This window comes from Camelus bactrianus, chromosome 2 (assembly GCF_048773025.1).
Source record: "Camelus bactrianus isolate YW-2024 breed Bactrian camel chromosome 2, ASM4877302v1, whole genome shotgun sequence".
NCBI classification, from domain to species: Eukaryota; Metazoa; Chordata; class Mammalia; order Artiodactyla; family Camelidae; genus Camelus; species Camelus bactrianus.
Window position 1 is genome coordinate 21,774,182 of NC_133540.1, and position 21,244 is coordinate 21,795,425.

The 21,244-nt window shown below is 37.5% G+C and overlaps 1 protein-coding gene across 1 annotated transcript in view; it reads right to left on the minus strand.

Moving 5' to 3' along the window:
- Positions 1 to 21,244, minus strand: part of FSTL5 (follistatin like 5) — a 667,318-nt gene that overhangs the window by 290,472 nt on the left and 355,602 nt on the right. Inside the window, exon 6 of the mRNA XM_074376817.1 lies at positions 9,153 to 9,273. Within this exon, the coding sequence (XP_074232918.1) occupies positions 9,153 to 9,273 (121 nt within the window). The remainder of the gene's footprint in view (positions 1 to 9,152; positions 9,274 to 21,244) is intronic.

Below are 21,244 nucleotides of genomic sequence, written 5' to 3' on the forward strand. Positions count from 1 at the left end.
TGTGTATTAATGATTTATTTTGTTGATTCTCAAAAAGATTGCTTAAAAACTAATGTGTTACTGGTTTTCAAATATCTGTAAGAGAAATTACCAAGAAGATATCATGCACTGAATTACTACAAAGCCTGTTAATAAGGTATCTTACATGGACTTTGTTTACATGATATATACATGCATTTCTTATCATTGTGCTGACCCCAAGGCACTACAAAATATTTCAGTAACTTCTAAGCATTAAAGAATTATTGTTATGTTGAATGCAGCACATTAACTTCCCTAGGGTTCTCAGAGGTAGCAACAGTCTGAAGTTATTTTCAATACTTCAAAAAAGTTACCATGAAACATTCATCCTTGTGGTATATAAGGTTGTACAGGCTCCATGAAAGTGTCTCACTGCTAAGTGTAGGACTGAAATAATTCAGGCTAGGGACACTTTTATTCCCAGACTGACAGGTTCTCAAGGGAAAGCTTACATAATTGCTGCATTGATTTTAAATCAGGAGAAAAAAAATAGTCATTCATTTTAAAATAATATTATTTTAAAAAATCAGAAAATACAAATTTAAAGGCATTAACTGTGGGTAGGGGATATATGATTTTAATGATCGATTGATGTTTCAACATTTGGAAGATGTTGTTATAAGGTGGCATTGAATACATTTTAGCAAATCCTGTTTTTAAAGTCAATGTCTTATTTATGTTGAGGGTATATATTTTGCCACTTAAATGATTACATTTACCCATGAGTGTGTATTTTCCTGATTCCCTGAAAAATAGATAAGAACATGATTTTCCCACTATGTTATTTATCTACAACTGGAATCTTGTATTTAAAATACTGGAGTAAGTTTTTAGATGGATTTGTTTTTAACATTTTAATGTTACACTGTCCAAGATGGTGGCCACTACTACATGTGGCTATTGAACATTTGGAGTGTGGCTCATAAAAAATTGAGATGTGCTGTAAATATAAAATGTACAGAAGATCTCAAAACTTGTTAGAAAAAAGGATACAAAATTGTTCCTTAATTTTCATATTGATTGCATGCCGTGATAGTACTATTTTGGCTATATTGGGATAAAGGGTTAGTAAAATCAATTTCACTCCTTTCTCTTCTTTTTTTAATGCGACTGCTAGAAAGTTTAAAATTATTAGATGGCTAAATTTTTTGCTTGTGTTATGTTTCACATGAGCCAGTGTTACTCTCTTAGGAGAGGAATAATAATGGGAATGGTAATGAATAATGTGTTCTGATTATAATTTTCATAATTATGGTTATTTTCTCACAATGTAAGCCTTTAAAAACATGATGTTAAACTATATTTGTTGATGTTAAGATATGTTTTCAATATATAATTAATTAAAAGAAGGTAGAATTAAAGATATCTTGAGTGTATAAGATTAACATAGTCATATACATACAAGTGATTGTAACTGAATGATGGAATTCAAATTGATTCCTATTTTCTCTTGCAGATCTTTCTGTTTTCTTTAACTTCTACAATAAGAAAAATAGTTACTGTTTAAAGAGAGATGGAATTATAGTAGTTAACATGAGCAGAAAGCAAAGACTCTGGCAGAACTTTCATTAATATGTGATTTGGCTTAAAATTTATGAAAATCCAAAAATCTATTTCTCTTGTTTTATTTCTTCTCTTTTTTTTCAACCAGACACAATGGATTCAAATGAATATTAGATATTCAATGTAAATCTTATGATTGCTATACGCACTGATAAGGTCTATTTAAAGATTTATGTTTTATCTGGTTATATCCATTTAACTATTCCACAAAAGTGGGAGAACTCACTTAACTGATGGAGTCAAGCTCTCTCTGTTTATAAAAGAGGGAATAATAATTATATATTAAAGTAATTTTAGCAAAAATATGTATTTTCTAAGTATTAGCTTCCAACTTCTTTAAATTAAAAAAAATGTAAAAGATTCAAATGCTTAAACATGGATGATTATCTGATACTATACATTTCAAAAGCACCTTATTTTCTGTTTCGTAATAACCCTCACGTGGTAGACACACGCCTCCCTAAAGGGTCATTTGACAGAGCACAATCCTGTAAGGAAACTTTCAACTATAAAACTGAAATAAAATATATTCTCTCAGACTAACCTAGACATGGGAATTCAGAAAACAGCTGGTAATTAAAACATGACATTTTAATTGCTGTACATTCTTGAACAATTTTGGCCAGTTAAAAATTAAATCCCATTAGTAGAAGCTCAGTTTGGGAACTGGAGATACTCTGAAATGAAGCAAAGGCTCTTGTGCCAATCTGCAGCTACTCTGTCACATCCAAACGGACCGGATCTGGGGCAGCAATGTCACCACTGTCTCGACAGTGAAGCCAATATGAAGATGCCATCCCTGTAGGGTTTCAGAATCACACAAGGACAACACAAGGCTCAATTCAAGGCATTCCTGAGGAACTGGTGTTAACAGCATGGAATTAACAAAGCCAAAGACCAGTGAACTACAGAAAAGGTTATGAAAGTATACAAACAGCCTCAGGCAAACTCCACCCCAGAATATGACGCTGAAACCAGGGGAGAGTGATTTTAAGTCAGATGCGCTAAGTTACGATTGACAAGGTACGGCACAGCGCAGAAAATAAGAAAGAATCAGTTACCACTTAATTATTTTTTATTTCAATTTCACTCTGTGTCAGAAAAGTCCTTTTCAATATCACTGTAACAAAAAGAGTCAAGACTTTGAGAAATACATACAAATGCTTCACTTGAAATAAAAGACACTGAAATATCTAATTGAGTCTGCCCTTAGGAGTTACTAACAAGTCAACAAGAAAAATTTACCAGTGAGAGATCAGGGTGCGTAGCATGCCAGCAGGTATCAGTGAAAAGAAACAAAGGTGCAACAGGTACAAACTTAACAACCGAGAAGACAGAGTCATCTTTGAATGGGAAGAATTCCCATTCTTTTTTTTAAATCATAGTTCAAATTGGTGTTGCCTTATCCATTGTCTTTTTATTAACAGTTGGAATATAAAGAATATTTTCTTTAAGACCAAAAACCTGTCCTTTTGGAATATACGTCTATTGGTTGGGTCTCAGCAATCGTGTTTTGGGGGCTATTTTTCTCTAAGGGCTAAAGAACCCAGACACAGCAAAGTAATATACAGTGAAATTATCTGTAAGCCGGCGGTGCTGTATATATCCAACCACTGAGGTGGGTCTACACACACCAACATAGAAAATTACAGACGTACAAACATGCAAACTAACTTTGTGATCAAAGCATGGAGGAGAAAAGTGATTTCCCCGTGTGCAAGTCAAGTAAAATTGCTGCAGGATTTTATCCTACAATGATCTGGTGTGGGGTTAGATTAAAGCAGCTCTAATTATCCAGTGCAGCATTTCCCAAATCAGTTTGGGTTTTTTTTTTTAATCAGGATAAAAAGTAGGATGTTGCTAGCACCAGAGAATCCCCTCTCTTGCCTTCTGTTCCCCACCCCATCCCTGCAAGTCCCCCAAAGGAAACCATCGTATTAACTAGTGAAACCATGGGTGAATTTTACCTGCTTTGGATTTTAACTAAATATATACTTGATACACCCTTATGTGCTCTACCTCTTGGCTTAACATTATGTTTTTTAATATTTTTTTTACATCCAGTCTCCCAACCACCAGCACTTTTGCTTTGACCCCAACATTACCGACTTCCTTCCTGCCAAATCCAGTCCATTTATCTGCCCTATACTTTCTTCTTTTGCACTCAGCCTTGGCAACAATTCCATATGAAAATTTCATGATGGTGTAGTCCTTTGGTTTTCTTCCTACCTCTCTAAGGGTTGCTCTTGTTTAGTTTTAGTTTCCTACTCCGCTTTTGCCCATCTCTTCACCTATTCACCTTGGGTACCCACTCCCGGCCAGAGTATCAAATTGTAACTGCACGCTCTATATCTGTGTCTGTGGCCCAGGGCTCCCACCTGACCTCCAGGCCACCCCAATCTCCAACCAAATGTCTCTATTTGAATATGCCAATATGTCTAAAATTTAACCAAATATATGTCCCCAAATGTGCTTCTCTTCCCGTGTGCCCTGATTTAATGAATAGCATCATTATTCACCTTTGTATGCAAGCTGGAACGTCGGACATCATCCTGGATCCTACCCTCTTCCTTCTGTGCATATGTAATCACACATCAAATCAAGGTGATTGTGCTTGTAAGTCATTTTCCAAATATGGCCACTTCCTTGCATTATTGCTACTCCTTGTCTAGTCCTGGTCCCATCACTTAATCTATGTTACCACAACAGTCTTAATTCTGGTCACTGAACTCTGCTATTTTTCTCAAATAAAGTACATTCAGATACTCATGATATATCAATGAATATGAATATAGTAGTCATATTTTATTGCTCTGGTTATTACATGGTTCCAATAAGTAACATTTTATTATAGCAATTGTGATTTCCTAGAAAAATAAACATTCTTTTCCTTACAATGTTATTATCAAATCTATATACTAGTAAGAAGACTTTCATGTAAAGAGAGATGACATTTTGAATATATTCATAGTTAAGTGATTGAAAATAAGTGTTCGATTTTTTTTTAACAATTTAGAATTTTAGAATCCTAATTATCTATTCCTTCTAAGCAAGGAAAGATACTGTACGATTAGTTTCAATATAAATGCTCACAATGAATGCACTATGCTTACAAAAATCTATTTATTTTATGCTGAGGAGAAGCACACCTTCCTTTGCTTCCTTCCACACATAGAGATCATTTTGAATTGACAGATTTATTTGTGACATTAAACTTGAATCTCTAGAACACTTACACATCTTAAAGTTTATGTATATGGTTTTGGGAACTACAACTTATAATAATTAAATAGGTATTTCAAGAATCTATCAGAATTACCCCCAAAAATCCTCATTTCATATAACTTTAAGTCAAAGCGATTTATAGTTTAACTCAGGATATTGAATCCATGGAAAGCATTTCCAAAACAAATAGCCTTCCTCTGGGTATACGATTATACCATTTTTGATTATCTAGAAAGCCCAAATGAGAACAATGAATTTCTAAAATTAATAATCTTGTAGTAGCACTTTATCGTCTTAATTGAATTTGACTGCAAACATAAGACAATAGAAACATTTATTTGAACATCACTTCTGAAATTAAATGCTTCAGTTATCTGTATGGTCATCTCATCTGATGGCAAATAGCTTGCGTTTACCTACAGATCTGAAGCAAAATTATAGTGTTCCAGGCAAGTCAAACTTAATCAAACACGGCATTTTAATTTTGCATTGGAAGAAAATAAAATGCTGACTCATTGTGTGTTAGCACGAGTCATTATAGTTAACGACACTATTAATTCATTTTTAATTCCATAAGAACTCTGTACTGAAAAAAGCTACATGTTTTACTATTAAGACAGCAAAATGCTACAGTGCAGGGTGTTCACCATTTAAGGAGAGGATTCAGTATTTCTTTCTAAGTATTCAAAACTATTGTCTGACCGCAATGAATATTTATTGGATCCCATTAAATAGATTTCCAAATTTGTTAATCAAACAAGGCATGATTTAAAATACTTCATGCTCACAGTGAGGATTGATTTTGAGTATCTTAATAAAAATCAAAGGGATTTTTAATAATGTCAAAAGTTCTGGAGAAAAATTATGAATACCATCCAATGCTTATTGGAAAATAATACAATAACTCATCCTATCCAAAATGGAAAAAAAAAGCTATTTTATAGAAAGCCTTATAACTACTAAGATAACACTGTAATAGTGTAATATCTGTTGGCGATGTGCTTTTTGTTTTGCCATTAATCTTTTTCTTTTCTTTGCAGATTACCCTTTACTTTCTTCCATTTTAATACAGTGGCAAAGAGAATAACAAACTGGAACTCCAGAAATCTGTCTATCCTTGAATCCACCAGTAAATGAGTAATGGATCAAGACAAGTTTAACTTCTCTGGCCTTAGTTCATTCCTCTGGATATTCATTTAGGGCCTTTCTTGTTTTCTGGGCTTTCTTTTTAGGAACTCTCTAAGGGCATGGATGCTGAATGTGAAAAATGATGACTTTTTACCCTTACTGTATCTGTCATTTTTATCAGCACCTGCCTGAGATGATAGACTCCTCAAGGAAAGGAAGTCTATCTTTTCAAGTTGCTTTAACATCACAGCACTCTGTACACATGGGTACTTAAGACATCATTTTACAAGAGATCACCTTTTCACTATTGCTATACATTTATATCTGTGATACTAATATTTTATAATAGAGGGACTTTCTAAAATCAGGTCCTTATACAAAGCCTGTGACTAAACTTTACAAATCTGAGGTGGGTGTAGTTGTAATATAGCAGAAGCAGAGAAAGAAACAGACATATGTTTCTTATTCACATGTAGGTATAAATGTTAGGTAGTTAGATAAGTGGGGACACTGGGCAGACAGGTGGAGGAGAAGGAGAATGGTGTGGCAGATGGCATTATGCCCACCTCCAGCATATAGGGGCTTCACTTCTAAATGAGTGCCAGTGAGAAATCGGTTAGAACCTGACAGCCACGACTGCACAGTAGCGACAAGGACCTAACCAGACATGACCCAGTGCTCACTGTAATGTAATTAGCCTTGTGGGTCAGGCCTCACACAATGGGTTTTCCTGTGTGCAACATGGGTAAGGACATGCACAAAAGGGGACAAGCATGACAGAGCACTCCAGGGGCAAGAGCTGTCAGTCAATCAAGAGACACCCCTCTAAGTGAGGTATAAGAGAAGGGGGTAAACAAAGACTATTGCTACCCGCCCTTGGATCAGCCCACCTCCCAGTCTTGGAGGGGTGCTTCCCCTTTGCTAATAAAACCTTTAAAATCTTTTGCTACACAACGCTTCTATCTCCTGTCTGAAATCTTCTCTTTCGGGTAAGACAAGAACTGGGATCTTTTCCCTCCCATTTTGAGGTAACATGAATACCTCTTGCTGATATGGTCCATTCAAACAGGTTAGCTTTGCCATTTCCAAGGAGTCATTATAAAGCCTGGCACCCTGTTTAACAAGGGTGATACACTGAAAGTGTGAAACCTTGCAGAGCGTGGTGAGATCACAAGGAATATTAAAACACTCCATATAATTCCAGAATGACATAGAAAGACATTATCTTCTCTAAATAATTATGTACATATCATTTTATCATAGCGAAAGAAAAAGCTTGTGATTATTCAAAAAGATAAAAGCTTATGATTGCTGATTGCCAAGTGCTTTCATTACCTAATATCTCTTTGTGATACAAAATGTTAAAAATGTTGACCTTTTGTGTTAATTTTGACCAAACGGCAGAATCATCACAATATGCATTTAATTCAGTGCATTTACTATAGATAATTTCCATAAAATTGCTACCATATTACCTTCTGATAGTTAACGACATCATATAGATGTTCTTCTATCCAAATTCATAGTTCCTATTACACGCCTTTATAAACAATGTTTTACTATGTCTCTATTGAATGCTTTTATAGATGATTCAGATTCCCGAATTACAAAATTTTATCGGGACACTATACTGATCTACCTTGCCTTCCTTACCACATCAACTCATATCTCAAACACGATACCATTTTTCCCCTTGACAGGTCCAGGTAGCAGGATTCTAGGCAAAATTCTACACGCTGACATTACCAGGCATCATTCTTCAGTCTTGGTGGTGTTATCATAAATGTAGTATATTATTCACACTTTATTTTCAATGTTTTTCTTACTTTCTAGCCTCACTATTCCATCATGAAGAACTATATTTTGAATAAAAATCCACCATGAATATACCATTTAGTTATCCTATTGATGCTTGATAGGTTGTACACCATTAAAAATATTTCCTGCTATTGCTCTAGATGTCAACTGTGTGGAGCCAGATCCATGGGTCTTCATAGTATGGGGTGGGGGAAAGAAGTCAGTGAGGATGGGTCAGGGTGCTTATTTAATAAAGTAAGTTAGCAAAATTGAAATAAGAATTGATATATTTCCATTGAATTTCGACCTGGAACGGACCTTGCAGTTGGACTAGTTTCTCTAAATAGTCTGGTGGGTCATGAACTTGAGATTTTATTTATGCTGTTGTAGGGGAGCAAAACTTACCACCCCAAATTGTCTATTTAGGATGCATATTATATCCAGGTGAAAACAATCAAGGCCCAAAAGACTCAGAAAGAAACTTCAAGCTTCCTCCTAACTGCATAAAAGAAAGTAGATGGAGGACCTGTTCCAGGAAGGGAGCTATCAGCATGGATCACTATAGTATGAACTAGGTGTGCAGACAAGTGGGAACCCAGCAAAGTCTGCTTGTTAACATTCCTCTCTGTGTCCCATGGTCTCTGCCTGGCCCAGCGAACATTTGTTTACCAAACATTTTAAACACACACACACACACACACACACACACACACACACACACACACACACATATAAATTTCTTTGGTGATTTTCAGATACCAACCATTTAATTTTTTCCTTTTTCTTTTACACACAGCATCTAAATCTTCCATTTCTGTCTTTTGTCTCTCAGCCTTTATTCCTTTGCATTATTTTTTAAAGACTAACCTGGCAAGTAGCTGTGCTAACCAAATCGCCTTCTAAACTTTCTTTACGAAGCACAATGACTCAATCCTAAGAAGTATTTAAGTAACTTAAACATATATAAATCATTCTAGAGTGTCTTCACATAAATATAATTTTTTAATCTGATGCTAACTATTGTTATTAATGTGTATGTAAACTTCATCTATTAATCTACTCTGGTTTCCCAGTTAAAAAAAAGGGTCACTGTGTAAATAATTAAATTGTTTTTGATCTATAATGACAACTCAGAAATAACCTTGGAAGAAGCATTGGAATTAATGGTGGAATTAATGTCTTAAAATCAACAAGAACTGATAGCGAGGTTTATTATCAAATATTTCCAGCTCTTCATTTTAGAACTACTAAATCCCTTAGCTTTTACATGTTTCAGTACAGCCAAATACTACAATTATCTCAATGGTATCACTCCTCTCAAGAAACAACTTGTACTTTGAGATCAAGCAAACACACCATATTGTGCAATGAAATGGGAAAAGAACAAAGAGGAATTTGAGAATGAATCTCATACTCACGGAATGCTCTGTAAAACTCTTCAAGAGCCAGGTGCTTGTCAGAGTTAAAATCATCATATTTCAGTAGATCGTACAAAATACAATCAGAAAGATCCTTGCCAAGTTCCTCCTGTTTTATCACCTGACAAGAAAATTAAAATCATGTAATTATATCAGCATCTTCACAAATCTACAGTAAAATTAATCATGCATAATAAGCACTTAATAGGTCATTTTAAGTCAGCATTTGGGCAAAGAATTGAACCTATGAAAAATCTGGACAATTATTTTCAATCGTTTAAAGATATAAAGTTACACATTTGACTTAAATATGTATTTAGATACTAAGATAGGTATTTAGAATTTAGTCTCAACCGTCTAATATAAAAGTCTCACAGTAGGACCCAGAAAGTCTGAACATTAAAAGGACATTTTATAGTTCACCCATTTCCTTTCCATGGTGAAATTGTACATTTCATCTGCTTATGCTGACTCACAGAAATATCTTCCCATGGAAATTGCCCCCGGTGTCTCAGTGACCTATGTCAAAACAGAACAGCGCTTTCCTAACAAAAATAGTGAGGTAGTTGGTTCCAACTTCCATCTTCCTATTATTTGTGACAAGTGGAATAAGATTTTTTTTTCTCCTCCGCCTAAACTCCTCCCCAGCTGGAAGTTAGGCCACTGGGGATTGCGTATTAACTCCCTGGGTCACAAAGGAGCTATCAAGCAAATGACTGTTTCCAAGAGCCAGGTAGAATTTAATGCACTGGTGAATGATGAAGGTCTACCCAGGCTTGGGTGAGGAAAATCATCCAGCTGCCTTTGTGCTCTGTGCTCTGTCCACGGCCTGAGACACTGGCTTTTTTATGCTCTGCTGCCTTTGTCTGTAAAAGCCAGTCTTGTGAAAAGGCTCCCCAAGATTTTTCAAACTTTCCTATTCATTCTGCGAAGCTGTACAGTTGTATCCACGATCTTTCATATTCGTCCAAATACAGAGGCAGTGGTTCATATTGCTTCACAGTGTGTGTTTTATAAAGGGGGTATAATCAGAAAACACAGGGTCTGAAGTCAGCTAGTTCTGAGTTCAGGCTCTGCCTGACCCACCTAATAGCTCTATAATTTCTAACCAATCGCCCAACCTTTTCTCAATCAGAAATTAAAAGAAGGGGTAGAGCTCAGTGGTAGAACATGTCCTTAGCATGTACAAGGTCCTGGGTTCAATCCCCAGTACCGCCATTAAAAATAATTAATTAAATAAATAAATCTAATTACCTACCCCCCCCAAAAAACCCCAGAAACAAAACAAAAAAAATTAAATAGTAACATCTCTCCTCCTGGTTGTTTTGAAGATTATCTGTACATACACACATATACACACACACACACACACGGGTGCGCACACAATTGCAAGACTTGTGTAGATAATATACACTCAAACATAATCATTTAAAGTTAAAAATGATTTTTTCAATGTAATATGCTTCTCATTCAAATAATTTGCTGCAGATTTCCACACTAGCTTATGCACATTACGCGTGTGTATTCATGATGTCTTATTATTTCCTTTGATAGTGTAGTATGATTTGGGCTTTCTTGGTCATAGCAATGGCAGATTGGTGACAGTCATTTCTAAAGATTTTCTGATGTTTTTGAGCTATTTTTTAACCCTTTTTAGAACACTGTTATTAAAAGTTCAGTTCAGCCTGCATATGGGTGAGCTGCAGAGACAGCTCTGAGGATGGAGATTAGCTTGAGGGTCGCTGGAGCCTCCAAGCCCAGCCCACCAACCGCACCTCCTCCCCAGTCCCCTGAGTGCTATGAAATGACAGTACATGAGCCACTAAACAGCATTTTTACAACATAATGGTTTCTCTATTCTTGTTTACTATATTCAAATGTCACAAGTTAAGGTGGAACTTGCTGCCTTAGAGTGGAAAAAAGGGTGAACCTTTTATCTGCTTTAATTGATCCATACAAATAGATCTTGTTGAGAGCAAGTATGAAAGCCCCAAGGGCTAGCACGATCCAGCTGGAGAGATTAACAGAACCCAACGAATGGCTGAAGCCGTCGCTCCTGTAAGCCTAGTAATGAGAAAACAAAGACTGCTTTTCTATTCAGAAAGCCACCAAGCTCTCAGCCACTCCCCACCTGCTATCCATTAGATAATGGAAAATGACTTTTCCGGGTGGGGGTGGCGCAGGGACTCTCCTTGGCCTCGCTACCCTCTTGCTAAAGATCTGCGGGGCTAGCACTGCGGGCATTCTCAGGATGCAGCAGCGTCAGGGTTTGGTCAGATATTTTAATAACATTTTTAGTGGCTTTTATTCACGCCTATGTTTGCAAAGAGATGGAAGAGAAAGTTGGGGGAAGCTTTCATCATTGTTTGTCTCATGTTTATTTCTGTCCTAATTATTTTACTCAGGTTAAGTCATGTATTAGACCGAGAGAACAGACTTCCACCTTTGTCCTCAACACTGGCTTTGGCGGAAGACTCCCTTGCTCTTGAGTTACTCTTGACCTTGGTTTGATCACGATTATACAGCTCAAGCTGGACATGCTGTTTTCGTGAATATGCTTTAGAACAGTGCATGCTCCTGGCTAGTGAGTTTTGTTTTAAAAACAAAACAAAACAAAACCTGTTCACTGATGTTGACCATGCCATGTACAGGAGACAGGTGATTCATTTCTTCATCCATCAAAATTTTGTTTGTTTTTTTGGTGGGGGTGGTAATTTGTCATTGTTGTTTAAACAGAGGTACTGGGGATTGAACCCAGGACTTCGTGCGTGCTAAGCACACACTCTACCACTGAGCTGCACCCACCCCCATTTGAAACGTTTTAAATACATGTTTTCCTCCTTTATTCCATTTTTGGTCAATGAAATAGCCTACTTAAGACACTTCCAAGTGAAATCTCTCCTTTGTTTCCCAGTGAGAGATTTGGAACAGTCTGGGGCGTTCCAAATGCAGGAGATACGTTCCTATGATCTTTTAACCAGCTTGGAACAATTACTTCAAATATTCAGCATTTTGATGGCCTTAAAGTACTGATTGTTTGACTGTTGGGAAGAAAAAAATATATATATGTGTGTGTGTGTGTGTGTGTGTGTGTGTGTGTGTGTATGTAAAGTAACACACTAAGCACTCTGGTGCAGGGGATTCAAACTTGTAGGCAATTTGTTTCATTTTGTCTGGCTCTGGTTCCAAAACTTCCCACTTCAGGTGCCTCAAAATGTATGTTACATCTGAATTAATGATTCCTGACAAGGCCAGAATCACTGAATTTTTGTCATTTAAGTATCCTAGGATGCTTTGGTCAAGGAGGCCACTTATAATTTCATTGGTAAAGTATCTTTTTAATTAAGACACAATTTAAATTAGACACAATTTTCGTAGACTATTGTATAGTGTAAACACATCTTTTATATGCACTGGGAGACAAAAAAACTTTGTGTGACTTGCTTTACTGTCATATTTGCTCTATTGCAGTGGTCTGGGGTGGAAGCTGCAGTATCTCAGAGGCATGCTTGTAAAATACACAGTATCTCGAATGATGATAACTTATCTAAAGATAAATAAAACTGGAAAGAGAAATAGAAAGTGCCAGAGGTAGACGTAAAGGAGTGTCTCCCTTCTTATAGAGATTAACGGGTATTAGATTTCTGGGCTAAAGCATGACTTGGAAATTCAAGATTATTACACCAACTCTCAAGAAAGGGATCAAATAGGTGCAATTGATTCTGATGGTCTCAAGTCAGGTCGTGATGATGAGACTATTGATATGGGGGGTAGGGAGACAGAGGAGAGAAATCTTGCAGTTTGTGTCTTTTTCTTTACTCTCCTTGGTGAATTAGGAGAACACATGAACTCATGGGATATACCACTCATAAGTTCAAGTAATCTGAGCTCTTCCTCTTTCTTTGCAAACTATGTTTCTCAAATGAATCATGGCCATGTCAGAATCACAATGGTCTTAGCAGAGTTAGAGCTCAGGGATCCACTATTTTAAAGAAAGTGCATCACATTTGTGAAGTTGAGGAGAGGCAGATACATTCACTTCTTTACTTGGCAAATGTATCCATTATATCCAAGCCCAAGGCTCAAGAAATAAACGTGCTCCTTTGGTAGTAAATAACATCCCCAGGCATTGGCTTTAAGACAGGAGGGGAGGAGGCAGGGCACAATCTTTAAAAGAATGACACAGCAATTGAAGATACAACATAAACTGGTTAGAACCTACTGGGCCCAAGATGATGGAAGATTTGACTTCCAGTAGAACTTGATATGCTTACTGTAATACATGAGCTGCAAAGTGGCACACCCACAGGCACTAAGACAGTTCCCAAGCTGACATAAGAGGCCAAAAAGTGGGCAATGGCCAAATTCCTGGAAGTCCCTGTCCTTTTCCCAAAACAGAATAATCCTCCTATTTGTTGGCATAACATGCCCATAAAAACTAACCACCTGTGACCCTGTACTCCAGGGCCACTCTCCCTTCTGAAATGGACCACATTCTGTTTATGGATGTGTATCTCTCTAAATAAACTTGCTTGCACTTTACTACAGCTCGCTCTTACATTCCTACCTGCAGGGAGCCAAGGACCCTCAACCTGAGTTGTGATCATCCTCTCATGACTCCTTCTCCTGCAACAGCTTTAAGTTTCCCCCACATTAATATAGGTTGGCTCCTTCATTACTTGGTCCTCCAAACACCCTCTTGTCCACTTTCTTTTCCTCTTCTGCCTCTCTGCCTTCCTCTCTCCCTCTTTCTATCCTTTCTCGGCAACCACCATGTGCCAAGAACAGTGCTAGGGGAAGGCGATACATTAGGAAGTAAGAATGACACGGTGTCTGCCCCATGGAGTTAATATTCTAGGAAGGTCAAGTGGGAACACGTCACCAAAAGATTACACAGACAAGATAATTAGATGGTCAACAGTGCTTCAAAGTAAACAAAGTGCAAGGACAGAGAGTAAATAATATTACAGATTATAATTGTTTAATCAAACAAAGCTGGTGCTTCCCTGCAACAGGTGTATTACAAGAAAGGAATTCTATGAAAATCATCACATCTTCTAAGTTCTCTTTTAGGTTTTGTAACATGCCTAACATGTTAGAAGACATTTAAAAAATAACTAGGGCCAACATTAATTTTGAAAGACTAGCTTAAACCACCGGTGGGAAGATACAACTTTTAAGGCATTCTATAGGGCCCACAGGGATTATGTGAACTTGAATGCCAACATTTTAAATGCACCTTGACATTCTAAAGGAAAGATGATACAAATAATGTGTTTAACATTTTTGCAAAAACTAAATTTTAATTTTCAAGTTATGCACATTAGGAATGGCATTAAAGAAAAAAAAAAAAGGAATATTTGAAACTTGTTACTAAGGTTTCCAAATACAACTGAAGGTACTATTTAGTCATTGTAGCTCTGAGCTGCACCTACACCAACAATTGTGGGCCTTCCCTTTCTCTCTTAAGTGCTAATTGTGGCTATTATTATGATTCTGAAATCTTCAGCAGTTGAAATTCTCAGTACTAGGAGGACCCACCTACTGGCATCGCCAGTGTCATTCTAAGTCAAACACTTGGCTTCTGCTGCCCCCTTATTTTGTATACCTGGTAGGTCTATGGGGTTTTTCAATGTTGAATAGGATTAATCATTACAGCATCATTCCCTGAAAATCCCCACTTGTCTCCTTTTCTATCCACACGAGTGCTTATTTGTTTGTATGTAGTGCGTTCCCACTAAAATAGCTTTTTATCCATGAGACAAAACGATTCTTACCAATCTCATAGTAAATGAATATGTTGACTAGACGGCAGAACCTTTTTTAAAGTCTTTAAAACTGTAACAGGTTTTATCAACTCAAAATAAAGATTAACTCTGCATTCTGTACAAAACCATTCTAATCATTTTTAAAGAAAATTGATATGTACAAAGTCTGCAGAAACATCATTGCCATGCCCATCCTGTAAGCCTAAAAATATCTAGTGTTATTTATTCTTGCTTTTTATTTAATTTGGTAAATGTAGTCACATATGGTAGTCATTGAGCAAATGGCTTTTTAAGTCAAATATATATAACACAATAATCTAAAGCCTGAGAACAAGTCGTTCTTTTTATTATTTTAATAAAGAGTTGGCATATGTGCACATTAGGGAAATATTTCATTCTAACATGCATTCCTAATGCGAATCAGCTTACTAAGATGATGGAACCTAAATGAAGAAAAGGCTAAATCAATATACTCAATACTTATTTAAACTCTAGAATCACGAGGGAATGACTTTGCTTACTTAAATTCTATGGTGGTTTTGAAGTGGGAGGAAGGAGGGCAGGGGGCAACCATTGAAGGAATGACACAGCAATGAGGACAGGACACACTGGTTAGAACCAAGATGGCGGAAAATTCGACTTCCAGTAGACCCTGAGCCTCAAGGACTCACCCACAGGGCCATGACAGTTCCCAGGCTGACCGTTAAAGGTCAAAAAATGAGCGGGGGAGGGGGGGCTGTTTCCTGTAAATCCTCACCCCTTCCCCAAAGTAGCTGGAATAATCCTCCTACCATTAGCCTATGCAATTACTGAGCCCATAAAACCTAACTCCCCACCTCTCAGTCACTCCCTCTCTCTGGCCTTCTGAGACGGCCTGAACTCTGTCTGTGGAGTGTGTATGTGTCTTTACTTTAAACTGAACACCCCGCACCTCTCGGCTTCTCTCCCTCTCACCTTGCTGAGATGGCCCTCATTCTGCCTATGGAGTGCGCATCTCCTAAGCCGCTCTCCCTTCTGAGTGAAGCTTCTTTTTGTAACAAATGATCATTAACCTTCATTCTTTCCCTACACATGAACCTGCCGAGAGAAACGTGTTGATACCTTAAGCCACTTCATCCTGAAATCTCTATTTCAAGCATTACAAGTCTGTTTGAGGAATAGCGTATGTTCTTCGAACCACAAATGTATGACCATGTAGTCAGATGCCTGACCGCACTGGTCATATACACAACACCAAGGGGAGAAACCTGGTGTGTGAACATGTTTCAGATAAAGAAAATTCCTAATGGATGTTGAGGCCTTTGCAGTGAGCTGTTATCCTAGGAGGTGTACATTGGAACATTAAACCAATTTGGAGCATATCGCTACAAGGACACATGCCACTGAAGCAGGGACTAGTAAAGTGCAGATTTCACCAAAGATCCAGAGACAGCAATTCTCACTGTTGGAGAAGACAATTTAGGAGAAACAAGAGAGAGATTCAGAACACAGAGATGAGTCTCAGACACCTGTTTAGATCTGGGGAATAGAACACCAAACGAGTGAGGTTTCACACCTCATCAGCTTGGTTCTAGGAAAAAGCCAGAACATCTGATTTTGCCTTTAGTCCACAGACCTGGTTACTGGCCAAGACCATTCCGTTCTACAAGCTCATTCTGAATGGGGTCCACACAATATAGCACAGATTCAAGAAAAGACACAGGGCCACCCAGAACAAAATAAATTAAATGTCCATTTACCTGTTGTCAATAAAGAGAGGGTAGAAAGTTAAAAACAAACATGCTCCCCCCAAAAATCCCCTTTACATGTGATTGAATAAATACTAAATCAAATACTAACTTTGTCGCAGTAATTAAGACATTCATATGGGAGAAGAGAGAGTGATGATCTGGTCTCTTCCTGTAAAACCTAACTTGACAGATAACCCGTTCTCCCTTCTCATCCAACTCTGTATCCTTTGGGGAGGCAGAAATTGTCACCCAAGGGGTGAAAATGGACGTAATATACAACTGAGGAAGGGGAGAGGCAGGGGACTTCACCTGGCTGTGAGGGTGTAAAAATTAGGGCAGAAAACAGAGGAGAGGAATTTCCTCTAGCGTCAAGGACTGAAGATATATTTCCCCCGAGGAAAGAGTGTGCCAGATATTGGCTTTTGATATCAGCGTTGTGATAGTCTATAACTTGCCTTTTGTTTTTAAGAAAGGAAGATGCTGACAACTATTAAATCTGATGTATTTGATTATACACACTCAGGAGGAGGATCCAGAGCAGAACCCTGTTGTTTCTGGATCCCTTAACCCAGGCTAAGGAATTGGGAGCCCCAGAGAAAGTGAAGGACTTGAAATTGAGAGAGAGACTTGGGGACCTCATTGGTGGTGTAGGAGGTGCAAAGCAGGCTCTGGACAGAACACCAGGAAAGGAAAGGTGTACGGAGTGCTTCATCTAAACTGGATTTCAACCAGGGATTTGTGTCATGTGTGACATAAACCCCTCCTCTGTCTCCTTGGTACAGCTTCAATCATTCAACCAAGTCCACGTTGCACTTTGCAAATGGATTTGTGTGTGTGTGTGCGTGTGCGTGTGCGTGTGCGTGTGTAGCTCAAAGATGAATGCAAAGAGACACCAGACACCTGGGTTATGGTAATGTAATCATAATATTATTACTGTTACTACTATTATTATCATCACTATTACTCAATTACTACACTATTAGTAGTAACTGAGGACCTATGTATGTTTAAAATACTGAAATTGTAAAAATCATCAATTACAATGTATTGTTTCTTCCTTACTCAAAACATTGCTTTCAGTTATTTCTTATAACTTGGGTTTATGGGCAAGAAAAACCGGCATGAAATTCAGTATTTGATAGTTTTGATATGTAGAGATATTTCAGTATAGTACATACCAGCATCTCCAAATAAGATATGTGCGGTATTTATTTTAAGTTCCATTCAATCTACCATCGCATATGTAAAGGCATGGGCACTGCATACGCTGGGGAAAGTGCCCAGTATCACAGTAGTCATTGAATGATACGTACTTGTCTCTAGGCTAGAACTCAGGACTTAATAACATCCATGCTAACTATATGAGTTAAGTTGATTAATACTTCAAACGAGATGGGCAAACCAAATACAAATTAAAAAAATGCTACCGTTTATTTTTTCCCATCTCTTGGAATAACCAAAATCATCTTTCATCTTTTGCAAGGGCAAATGTTTTCATTATACAATGGGTATTAAAACTTTCCAGACCTTTAATAATGTATATGGTGGACTTCTGCTTATAATGGCTGTGAATTAATGGTATTTGATTCATTCTCACCTTCCATCCAACCTTAAACATTAAAAAATGCACAGGGTAGCCTGGAAGGAAGTACTGATCAGTTACTCCTTCACTAACTCAAGCACAGGTGCCCCCTTTTATTTTTATTAATATCACAGTATCCACAGGAAACTTAAATGTGAAAATACAATTAAAGCTAGCAATGACATCATGTTTTCTATGTGCTAGCCCCGTATCTAAGAAACTTACATATTCTAAATAATATTGATATCACATCCAAATTACATCCTAGGTACTATTATCATAGCTAATATTTAGAAAAGGAAACTGAGACACAGAGGTCAGGCAACTTGCCAAAGGTCACACAGGTAGTTAAGCAGTAGAGATGGGATTTGAACCCAGATTCTAGAATCAAAGTTCTTAACTAATACGATGTGGTCATAAAAACGGTCCTTTTTGAAAAATATTCGAGGACTTCATGGGGGTAGTGCCGTTCACGCCTTTGCTATTTGAGAAATTACTCGCTTTTGATTTTTGAAATGCGTATCCCATCTTCATCTTTGTTGACTTCTCTTCTTCAGTTATTACCTGTTTTAACTCTTCCAGACCCTCAATTGTCAAATCGACCAGCATTCTAACATTGTATCAACTTCATAAAACATGATGCCTTTGAAACTCCAGTTTTGCTTTGTGATACGTTTGCACTTTATAGTTGGATATTCTCAACGTACAAAAATCAGCCTCCAGCTGAAAGACTAAACGCACAGGTGTTGACGTTCACATTAATGGGCGGAAGCAGTGGGTCGAATGAGATCTATTTCCCTGACGGGTCAGCTCATCTTAGCAAATACTTTCTCGCTGTGACAAGCTGTTAACTGTGATACTGGAGGTCTTACCCCCTTTCTATTGCTTTTTATTATGTCTTTCTTCTCATCTAGAAAGGCCTCTAGGTTCTAATTTCCTTGAAAATCTGCAAGAGAAGCTTTAGAATACATAGCCATTATGTGGAGTAAAAATAAAATGTGTGCAGCCAGCTTTCATGCTGCATTTATAAAACCTCAAGGCCAAATTATGTTCTTTAATTTTTACTTGTCACTGGCAGTATCTTAGAGTTACACATCACATTTCTGCTAATAAGACCTTGTAAATTATTAACAGACACCATTATGGTTCTTTCCCTTTTACTCTTTCAATTTAAATTATTTTCAAATTTGATCTTAAATTATGAGATCATATATTTCCAAGTTTATTATTAAGGTCAGATGTATTATTGGTTATACTGCTTGGCATATAGGTGCTTAAAATGCACCTGTAACCTAAAAATACACAAATCCAACACAATATTTGTGCTAGAAATATATTACATCTTTTCCAGAGTGCCTGTTATAGTCTTCTGGGTTTTTTAAATTTCATTAACTGCTGACAAAAGAGATATTAAATTTTCCACTATTACTGTTGAAGGCGAGGTACTGACTTCTGTGGGATGTATGCAGAAGTTTATAAACATCACCTTCCCTGGTCCCCCCTTGTAGGTACCTCAGGGATGGCCAAGATATAAATGGGATTCTGATGATCCTTTCGGCTCTTGCCTCATAACTTTCAGATGAACTGGAAGGGCAATTTTCAGATGTAACAGTGAGTCCAGATCAAAGGGAGCAGAGAAAACTAACCTAAACTTTATAGCAGGTGATTTTATTTTGGGTTGAGTTGTCTTCTCCCAAATGACATTTTAAAGCCTTAACCCTAAGTACCTCAGAATGTAAGCTTTTTTGGAAATAGGGTCCTTGAAAACGTCATTAGAGAATATAAGATGAGGGTCTGCTGGAGGAGGGTGCACCCTTACTCCAATACGAGTGATGTCTTAAAAAGAATGTGAACTAGGAAACCACAATGCACATGGAGGTGGCCCAGACACAGCTGACCACACCATTGGGAAAAAATGGGAAACCCAAGAAAAAGTGCCAATTAGAAAAATGATGAGGGTTTGTGTCAAGCAAAGATCAACATCTCAGGTTCTTTTCACTTCACGTCGTTATTCCTGCTGACGATACGTCCCTCCTTCCTGAGCTGACACAGGTTTATTGGAGGAGAGAGAGCCGATTGGGACATACTTTTTTGATCGAGCCTCTGCTGGTGAGACTCCATCTTGGGGCCAAGCTCCAGGTTTCAGTGGCAGAGATTTGCTTTCCTAGACATCTCTCTCTCTCTCTCTCTCTCTCCCTTTTTTTTTTTTTTTTCAAAGAAACCTGATAGTCTCTTAAAAAGAAGATACAAGATGATGTGAAGACAACTACACAGAGAGAAGCTGTGTGACCACAGAGGCAGAGACTGGAGTGAGGCGTCTAAAGCCAAGGATGCCCAGTGCTGCCAGAAGCTGAAAGAGGCAAGAAGATACTCCTCCTCTGAGGCTTCGGAGGGAGCGTGGATGGGCCAAGACCTCGATCTCAGACCCTGAGCCTCCAGAACCGAGAGCGAGGTTGGTGTGCCCCCAGTGTGCGATGTTTTTTTCCCGCCACCCTAGGAACTAATATAAACTTGGATGTAGCAGAATCTTGACACTTGCGTAGGTGAAATGCTGATACTGCTGTTTTCTAGTGATTTGGATTTTTTTCCTTTGGATTCAGAAGTGGATAATATGACAATAATTAGACTCAGACAGATCATGTGTCATACCCAACCAGTGGTTACAGCAGTGTAGACAGGTTAATAAAGACTAAAAATTATTAAAAAAATAAAAAAGTAAGAAACAAAAACAAAACTCCAATACATTCTAATATGTCAGACACACATAGAGCAAGGTGACATGCCTTAATTATAAACTCACTTTTCCTGAATTAACTAGTCATCTCTTCTTATTACTACAGATATAAAATTCTAAAGAGTTTCATTCCTGAAAACTAAATTAGGAGAAATAGAACAAAATAGATATCTTAAATAAAATTTTTCTCATTTTACCCTCAAATTCCAGAGTTTAATTCCATAAATCCCATTGCCTGGGACTTAGTAACTACTAAATAAATGTAGGTTGAATTAAAA